The sequence below is a fragment of the Macrobrachium nipponense genome, chromosome 9, assembly GCF_015104395.2.
Source record: "Macrobrachium nipponense isolate FS-2020 chromosome 9, ASM1510439v2, whole genome shotgun sequence".
NCBI classification, from domain to species: Eukaryota; Metazoa; Arthropoda; class Malacostraca; order Decapoda; family Palaemonidae; genus Macrobrachium; species Macrobrachium nipponense.
The window spans coordinates 109,120,944-109,130,943 of NC_061110.1; the positions used below are offsets into that span (position 1 = coordinate 109,120,944).

General features: G+C 33.5%; 2 protein-coding genes across 2 annotated transcripts; both read right to left on the minus strand.

The window, feature by feature from the left end:
• Positions 1-1,507: 1,507 nt before the first annotated feature.
• Positions 1,508-2,421, minus strand: LOC135218545 (ctenidin-1-like). The gene is made up of 2 exons (XM_064254922.1): positions 2,317-2,421; positions 1,508-2,007 (listed from the first exon to the last, which is right to left on the minus strand). The coding sequence occupies exons 1-2, from the start codon at positions 2,317-2,319 to the stop codon at positions 1,630-1,632; spliced, it is 381 nt and encodes a 126-aa protein (XP_064110992.1). The 5' UTR covers positions 2,320-2,421; the 3' UTR covers positions 1,508-1,629.
• Positions 2,422-6,521: 4,100 nt separating this feature from the next.
• LOC135218547 (keratin, type II cytoskeletal 1-like) lies at positions 6,522-7,369 on the minus strand. The gene is made up of 2 exons (XM_064254923.1): positions 7,241-7,369; positions 6,522-6,936 (listed from the first exon to the last, which is right to left on the minus strand). Exons 1-2 carry the CDS (start codon positions 7,241-7,243, stop codon positions 6,649-6,651), a joined length of 291 nt encoding a protein of 96 aa, XP_064110993.1. The 5' UTR covers positions 7,244-7,369; the 3' UTR covers positions 6,522-6,648.
• Between the last annotated feature and the right edge of the window lie 2,631 nt (positions 7,370-10,000).

Genomic DNA, 10,000 nt, shown 5'->3' on the forward strand with positions numbered 1-10,000 from the left:
CAACCAAACAGCAAAGGAAAGTATTCTCGGTAAACTACAGATATGATATTATTAATGAAAATAAAAGTAAAAGCGACATTAAGAAAATTTCGCTGGGTAAAATCATGTTTGTGACAAAGCTACTGAAAATGATAATACTATCAATAAGAGCTACTAGAGCAAAGTTACAGGACATAATTGATATGAGTTTTGAGCTTGATGCTGATGGTAACGTTAGTAACACTAGCAACATCAATGATAATGTTTAAGGAAGTGAGTGAAATACGGAAATACCACCAAAGGATAGTTTTATATTCCTTAAGCAAAGAATGGAGAAACCTCCCAAATAATCGTTAAGAGATTACGAAGGACAGGTGAGATACCCTACGTAGAAACATAGTTTAGGGAAGTAGTTAACAGGTTCCAAAGCTTTAGAAATCATATGGGAAAAAAAATACAAAGGAAACCTTTCATGAATAAGATCCTCCACGCATTAACAAGACTCGTTTCCGTTATTCTTATTCGGAATATCGTGTCCTTCCTGTGAAGAACCTTGTCAAGATGGTTTTATTTATATCCGAGAAAAAGGATAAAATGTCAGTTACAATTCAAGTAAGTAGTTTTAAAGTTAAAGTAATCCTCTCTAATCTGAGCCGTCCACGATTCTCTACTAAAATTACTGAACAGTTTTCTTCATCCTATATAATGTATGCACGTCACTGGATGCTTGGTGTCATTTTATGCCTAGCTTTGACGTTTGGATAATTTCAGAAAGGTGGCCGGAAAGCAAATCGAAAGAAAAATAGAAAAAAAAAACATGTTAATCTTCTAACCCGTATAGCCCAATTATTATGTCAACATAAAAATTCAAATGATAAACTGTTCGTATCTGTAATTATTGTACAAAACGAAATCCCGTAAGTGATCTTAATCGTAAAAATATTACAAAAGAATAGGGATATTTATTGCTTACTGGCCTTCCAGAGATGCCTAATAACAGTCACATTAAATTTGTTGGACAATCGGAAAGTCGTGAATCAAGGAGCACAATAGACTCTTTCTTAATATATATATATACTATATATATATATATATATATTATATATACATATATGTATATATATATATATATATATATATATAGATATATATATATATATATACATACATATGTGTGTGTTTATGGTCTTTCTATGCCAGTCTATACCAATACATTTTCTTAGCTCTTCGTTTGCAATCACTAGGTCCTCTTTCTTTTATTCTTTTTGTCCATCTATTATATATATATATATATATATATATATATATATATATAATAGATGTCCATCTATTATATATATATATATATATATATATATATATATATATATATATATCTATATATATATATATTATATATATATGTGTGTGTGTGTGTGTGTGTGTGTGTATGTGTGTGTGCGTGTATTTTGCATATTTACCTATAGTATATACATAATATTAAGTGAAAAAAAAGACATTCGAAATTTTTTGGAAAATAATAATTGCATATAATGTGAAATTTATTATATATTCTTCAATGGTAATCAAGACAAAGGATTTATATCGGAAAATTTCCTAAAATGATTTCGAAAATAAAAACCAATTGTCTGGCTTGGGATGGGTGTCATCTCATTTTCCATATCCTCCACCCCTCGAGTAGGAACCCCTCCCTCCAAAGGATCCACCTCCATGACCTCCGGATAGTCCTCCTCCGAATTGTCCACCATGACCACCACTTGAGAATCCACCTCGGGAGCCATAGCCTCCAGAGGATCCTCCTCCTCCGAAGGACCCTCCTCCAATTCCTCCTCCATGACCTCCAAAGGAGCCGTGGCCTAAGGATCCACCTCCTCCACTGGAAAAACCGCCACCTGAGCCATATCCTCCAGAGCCTCCTCCAAAGGCTCCACCGCCTAATCCTCCATGTCCTCCACCGAATCTTCCTCCTACACCTCCAGCCTGACAAACGGCCAAGAGGATAGCGCCAATGCAAACGAACAGCACCTTCTGGAGGAAGAAAATGGAGAAAGGGTTATGAAAATTTACATTAAAATATCATTATGTATTATCTTTTCAAAGAAAAATTTACTTAAAAAAAATTCTCAATGTTATAGGTTTTCGGAATTTAGAGCACTTATATTTCTGAAACTCATAAAAACTTCAATAGTTCATTGTATATCATCATATGGTTAAGAAATTTGTTATGCTCCAATTCTAGTGAAACAATTGAAGATCTGTATGTTACACTTGAGTCTTGTGAATAAGAGCGTATTTCATCAAATTGATGGTGGATAACAGACAACTGTTTGGTCTCACCATGATGTGACTGGAAGCCTTAGTGATTTCAGACTATGTTTCTGTTTGTGATCTTGTCGCTTTATATATAGCTTGCATCGAGTCTCTCCACTGCGAAGGCCATCGATATCCGTCTTTTCATGTTTGCCCTGGCCTCGGTAAATGGCAGGAAAACGTAGAAAAAATTAACTTATCAAGGAGAACTTGTATGGATAGCGACGTAGCCGTTCCCTTCGACATTTTATTAAAAAATAAGTTCTTTTGATTCCTTTTTACAAATGGCCTCTTCTTTTGGAGATCGAGATCGATTTTGAAGGATGAAAAGCCATTGTTTAAATAGGTAAAAGGTTTTGCATTGCAAGCCAGGTACTTAAAATTTTAATTAGATATTCTTGATACAGCATTTGCATCAAACACCTCTGGCAAAATATTGGCCATACAACAGTAATGCGTAATTTTTATTAGATAAAGACCGAAAGATAAATAACACTTTCGTGGTATTGAGGAAAATATAAATCTTATTACAAAATACCCAGTACTTTGTCACAAAATTTCGTCCAGTAATCATTTCCGTTCAAAAATATCTTTAAAGTCGATAACACATCAGTTAGCTAAAAACCGAAGTTTAACTAAGGTAAATTTACTGCCGTATATTTCGGAGAAGTAGCAGCTGTGAGAGACAGAAGAAAATGTCACATATAACCTGAGGTGTCAACAGTGATCTATGACGATATAGCGTTACAAGGAAATGGAAAGATTTGTACCGAGAGGTTTTATTTATCTATTTATTTATTTATTTATTGTATTGAGGGTCATGCCGCATGCTATATCGTAACATGTCGCTATCGGCACAAATTTATGATAGTCGGAAGGATAACTTTACCTGGTCATCTAATATTATTTTTCCTTCAGCGGATAGCGGATATGTTTATGTGGAAAAGGAATTGCTTTTCTTTTTCCAATAAGTGCGATAAGTTCTGAATATTATACTTTAACAATAATATACCATTAGTATCATATTCCAAAATATATACCATTGCTAACATGTTTGAGAAAAAAATAAGTTAATTGTATTTGAGTTATAACCTAATGGGACATTTTTTTTTAGTAGACGACTAACGTATTATATTATTCTCCATTGTTATTGCGATAATCTAGATATCCATTTGTATATATTCCAATCATAATTAACTTCCCACAAGATTGTGTCACCAATTTTGCAGTTTTGGAAAATTTCCAATTGCCTTGAAAACTATATTTTCTTGGCTTCCAATACTTCATGTTTGTTAAAAAAAACAAGTTTATAAATGTGCATACACTTCAAGAATTGTTTACTTGAAAATATGTTTATTATATTTTTCGCAAGTCTAAACTTCATAGAAAGTTCATCCCGCTAACTACAGGGTAAAAACTGCAACTCAGCAAAGAAAATACCATTAATTGTCCATATCGAACAGTCACGGTAAGATCAAACCGCCCATGAGAGCGGACAGTGCTTCTGCGAATAACCAGACGATTAAGGGACGTTTGAATAGAGGCAGACACAATTCAACTAAAATTTAAAAGAATCATATCGAGGCCGTGGCTGAGGTGAATCATATGTTACCATGAAAATAGTTTCGTTTTGACAGGCTGTATATAATTCGGTGAAGAGGAAGTTTATGGCATCTATGGACTTTTCTGGAGGAGGCTAAAAGATAAAACATAGATCTGGAAAGAAAATTGTTGCACAAACATAAAGAGCAGTAAAGGAGGAGCGAACACAGTTTCTATTTTATTTTTGCAACATGAAGCCATGCATTCTAACAATTGAAGAGAAAAAACGATGGTGGTTACTGCTATATTTTTAATTTGACTGCTGAGTCACTTCATACAGCTATTACGGATGTTGACCAGCTATATACTGAACTCCCGACTCACTTTTTTGTTTGTTTGTTTGTTTGGATGGTGTTTTTACGTTGCATGGAACCAGTGACTATTTAGCAACGGGACCAACGGCTTTATGTGACTTCCGAACCACGTCGAAAGTGAACTTGTCACCAGAAACACACATCTCTAACCCTTCAGTGTAATGTCCGAGAATCGAACTGGCGGCCACCGAGGTGGCAGGCCAAAAAAATACCGATCACGCCACTGAGCGCCCTCCCCCCCGTCGCAGAACATGTTTACCAAACCTTTCTCGTTCCAGTCTAGTTCATAAAAGCATAGAAGTTGCTTTCTTTAGAAAACCTAAAGTTTATATAAAACTCCCAAAAACAGGCAGTTGTTTTCAGAAAAAGAACTACATATGCAGATATCAAAAGAAACTAGGAAATATAACATTTTTAGCTATACAACACTAAATTTAGAAGAGTTCGTTCTCAAATCCTCAACAACTTTATCATGCTCTGATATTTGAAATATCAAGAAAATGATTATCATTTTGTGTATCAGAACAAAATGACCCGCAATGAATCATCAGTTCTACATTGTCGTTTTGAACATCTAATGCGGTTACAAAAGCTCTATTACAGAAGTAGTAATTTGGAAAAGCACCCCTTGGAGGACCGTAATTTGCTTAAATCATGAGCCGTGAGTCTCACGTTCTCATGGCTCATTCCATTTAATTCAGGGCAAATGGCTATCGCACGGATGTGGTTTAAACGACGTTTGTGAGCAGAAAAGCAACAATCTGGAACGAAGGCTGAAATTACAAGGGAAGGAAAAGAGAGCATTGTCTTCGTCGTCATGACGTGAACGTACAATTTATCATTTTATCAGCAGAGACGAAGAATAGGAGAATGGATATACATTACAATAAAACACATCTGGAATTAGAAAATAGAAATTTCTCTTGAAGTGTCTTAAAATATAATAATTAATGATCTAATGTAAAATTGCACTGTAACATTAAGAGAATGTATTTATGTAATACGAAAACCCCCACGTTATCAATTATATTTTTTCAAACGCTTCCTTGGATCATTAATCAAACTGTGTTAATGAAAGTTGTATCATTCATAACAACTGTGAAGCTTCGTTTATTTATTAGGGGTCAAAGATTTCTTTATAAGAGCTTGACGAAAGCCACTGACATAAACTGAAGAATTTTAAGCATTAACAGGCAAGACCGTGTGTTATTTTGTGACTTGTAAAGTAATGTATATAATCACAGGCGAAATCTATGTTGGAGGATGTTGTTAACGTCCATTCTTTCATTTATGTATATTTTCAAGACTTGAGCCAATTCGTCTTTATTGGTAGTTATTGCGTCACTTCTGATGCCTCGTCCAGGGATGTGACCATATAACACAGCCAAAGTAACATGGCTTCCCAATCTTGCGCTGGAGTTTTTTTGGTGTTTTAGTTTTATATCTTTGTAATTCATTTTCATTGTTATTCATTTCCAATTTTATTTTAATTGTGCATTTGATTTTTCGGTCGCTTTTCTATCGGGTTATCTATTTTGATGCTTATGAAATGGCATGTGTATTTTTTACATTGATGATGCGTATTAATCTTGAGTGACCATTTCAACAAGGCACATACACAAGCAAACATATACGTGTTCGTACACACACAAACATGTATATATATATATATATATATATATATATATATATATATATATATATATATATATATACATGTGTGTGTGTGTATATATATTTTACATATACGTACATATATGTAATATATATATAGATATATATATATATATGTATATATGTATATATAATATGTATATATATATATATATCTATATATATATATATATATATATATTATACATATATATATATATACATATATATATGGAAGTATAACTTATAGCATACAATATTGTACTGTGTGAAAGTACAATTACTGGAAAGACCTCATTAATACTGCAAGGTAACTAGCGGAGTCCTCATTGTCAAGTATCTTGGATACTTAAGAATGAGGACTGGTTGTCCTTAATTAAAAGCTTGTAACTATTTTGAATAAATAACTCCGCTAGTTACCTTCCAGTTTTAATATACATGTATATGTATGTATGTATATATATTATATATACATATATATATATTTCATATATATATATATGCATGTAGGTGGGTATGCACTGTGTTTCTATGCACACACATTTATATATATATATATATATATATATATATATATATATATATATATATATATATATATATGGTGAAATATTGAAATTTTTCGCCAAACTAAGTTTCAGAGGATTCATCAGTAATACGAAGTTTTCCCATTATCATTCATCTTTAATGGCAACAGCGTCTAAAATTACAAATTTATTGAAAATCTTTTGGTAATGAATTTGGAGAATTTCTTTCAATACTAGTTACCAGGCTTTCGATGGAGGCCATTTTATTTGCCATACCCTCTACCCCTGGAGAAGGAGCCACCTCCGAATCCTCCATGCCCTCTGCCGAATCCACCTCCTCCGAAGCCCCTTCCACCAAATCCTCCCCCGTGACCAAAACCACCTGAACCATAACTTCTACCGCCAAATCCTCCACCTCCAAATCCTCCATGTCCTCCACCGAATCCTCCATGTCCACCACCGAATCCTCCATGTCCACCACCGAATCCACCTACACCCCCGCCGTAGCAGACAGCCAATAGGGCAGCGCCAATACAAATGAACAGCAGCTTCTGAAATAACAGAAAAAAATACCCAAAACATCAGTCACATTGGTTAAACGATCTAAAGGATTCGACCTGTTATAAATGCAGCTATTTACGAAAAGGATAAGTCTTTGAATGGTAGACTATATTCTATGTAACTCTGAAAAGGACAATAATATGGTAATGTTTTTTTTAGTATGATGGAATTAATTCTTATGTGAGCTTTTAATGTAACATCAATCGCGATAAGGTTGGCGAATCCCAATATTTGAGTTTTATCTTTATAAACTAAGAAAACGCATTCTCAACAGATGTAAAGCATTTGACTTACCATCTTGTGATTGTTAGAGCTCCTGGAACCAGTTTGTGCTCCCCTTCGGGATTTCGTTCCTTTATATACACAGCTTCAGCGCATAATCATTATTTTGAAGGCCACTGAAGTCTGCATTTTCGTTTCCCTGCGGCCTTGATGAATGATGGTGAATGACAGGAAAATGATGAGAACGGGATATTTTTTATGCTTCATAGAATTCATTCACGGAGAGAGAGAGAGAGGAGAGAGAGAGAGAGAGAGAGAGAGAGAGAGAGGGGACTTGAAAAAAGGCAATAGAATCTGCAAATTAATTTTCCTAGAAAAATTCTTAAACAGGGAAGGCTCTCTCACGTAATTCAGAAAAAATAGCTCTAAGTGAGCTATGTAAAAAAAAAATGCAATTCTAATCAAATCATCTTTACAGCGTTTATGAGTAGTGACGTCACTACTCATTGAACAACGAAATTTTATTGTTAACGGATATTTTGTTTACAGTACAAAGGTTATTTATGGACTGACAATGGAAAAAAAATTAAATTTCCAAGTAAATAAATTTATGTACGTGCCTATTACTACTTTGAACGAATGAAAGACGAATACTTGAGCTGCAAAGCAATCATAGAAAATATTGGGATTTAGTCTTGAACGGAATGAACTCTTTTGTAGCCTTGCTGTACCAGATGTCAAATGAAATTTGGTATAAAGTAATGAAATTGCGTCTTCATGCCCGGCCCCCCCACCCCCTAAAAATAAAATCTAGCACTGTGACCTGCACTGTCAAGTCGCCGCAACAAAATGATTGTTTCAGGAGACGTTTTGTCATCTGAATTTGCTGTGGCATTGTGTATATTGATGAAGTATATTAGGTTAGCTTAACATATAAAATATACCTTATAACCGGTGGAGTTCACAGTGAAGTATGCGTCAACAACGTTTACTTCTTAAACTAAATCTTTTATGCTCTAAGTCGGAGACCTCCCCAGCAGACGCAATAATGTAGCAATGAAACCACTGATATAAGTTCAATATTGAATGCTTGCCGTAATGTTATCTGAGTAGACAACAGCTAAATGATATATGGATATTATTTCCATTGCCAACTGCTTCTGTCATATGCTGCTATACCCCATTTCTCTGAAGCTGCACTATCATCTAAAAAATTGAAATGACAAATTCACCATTAATTTCCAATAGTTATCGCCAGCCTTTATAAACATCTTGATCAAAATAATGTACATATTTGAAGTTTTTATCGCTTCTAGTTCTATTTAGCTTTTAACAAGTGAATATATATATATATATAATATATATATATATATATATATATATATATATATATATATATATATATATATATATATATATATATATATATATATATATATATATATATATATATATATATATATATGTGTGTGGTGTGTGTGTGTGTTGTGTGTGTGTGTTATATAAATGCATATTATTCTCCTTGTATTTCAAATTCATACAACTCATAACAGCTTTAGAGACCTAATTATCTGTTACATGACATATCTTCGGTTGTCAGTGAGGGATAGCACGTATGTTTTTCCTTAATAAAATAAGGAAATTATAAATGGTAAGAAATCAAAATTTAGCCTCGTCGAGGTCACATCAAGCAGAAATACTAGATCCCCTAATCAGGATCACTTGGATGAGGGAGCAGAGATATATAAAAATGTCAAAATGCTGCTATGATGGCCATGGATAAAGTAATTCATGCACTGTCATGCAAATAACTTCCTTTATGACAGACACTGGACTTTACTGAGTACTCATAACTGAATGGGTTTAGGAAACCAATTTAAAAAAAAAATCTAAATACTTTTCAAGGTTAGCAGGACATGACAATTCTGGATGTGATGAAACAGCGACGATTTCCTTTATAGATTTATAAAGAAAAAAAGAAAAAAATTATGGATTAAGAGACCTTACTGCTAATTTTTATTTAAAGGTGCATGCTTATTTCAGATATCTGAGGAAATTCGACTAGCTTCCATTTTTCCTTTCCGCTCAGCAGATTCATAAAACAAAATAAAAGGATGGTGAAGAAGTAAAAACTTTCTCTGCATCTTCGTCTAATCGTCATCTAAAAAGAGAAAAAAATCTTTCCAGTACTGATTCCTTGCATATTGTTAAAAAACGTGTAATATACTCGTAAATTTTCCGCCTAATAACTAACAAAATAAAAAAAAAATCTATACAAATAGACGCGCCAGAAATTAAGTAAATATACGTATCATGGCAACTGAGCTAACATATCATTTACTATGATTTATGCGCGCACCACTTGATGGGAATTTGATGGTATGATATAAAAAAAAGAAAAAAGAAAATAAAAAAGCCGTCCGATGTTCTAACTCTTCTTTGTCTTTCTGAAATCTAGCGTTTGGGAGGTTCCACTGAAGGTATAACAGTCAACTAAGGAGTTAACAACATAAATAGGAATAACAGTAATTTGTTTATTTAATAGAGCGTTTAGAGGAACTTATTTTCCTTGATATATTTTTTGGGTAGTGTTTCACGTTACTGTGGCTTACTCTGTTGAATTTTCCTTTAGAATTAATTCATCGATTATAACAGTTGCAAACTTTTGATCAGCTATAACACTAGTGAGTGTAAAATTAATAGAACAAATACATATAGAAAGAAGAAGAAGTTTTTTAGCAGTAGGGGCAAGATTTTATCGACTTAATCCCCCCCCCCCCCCCATCACCATCCCCGCCCCCTTCCATATATATAAAAAAAATCATTATAAAA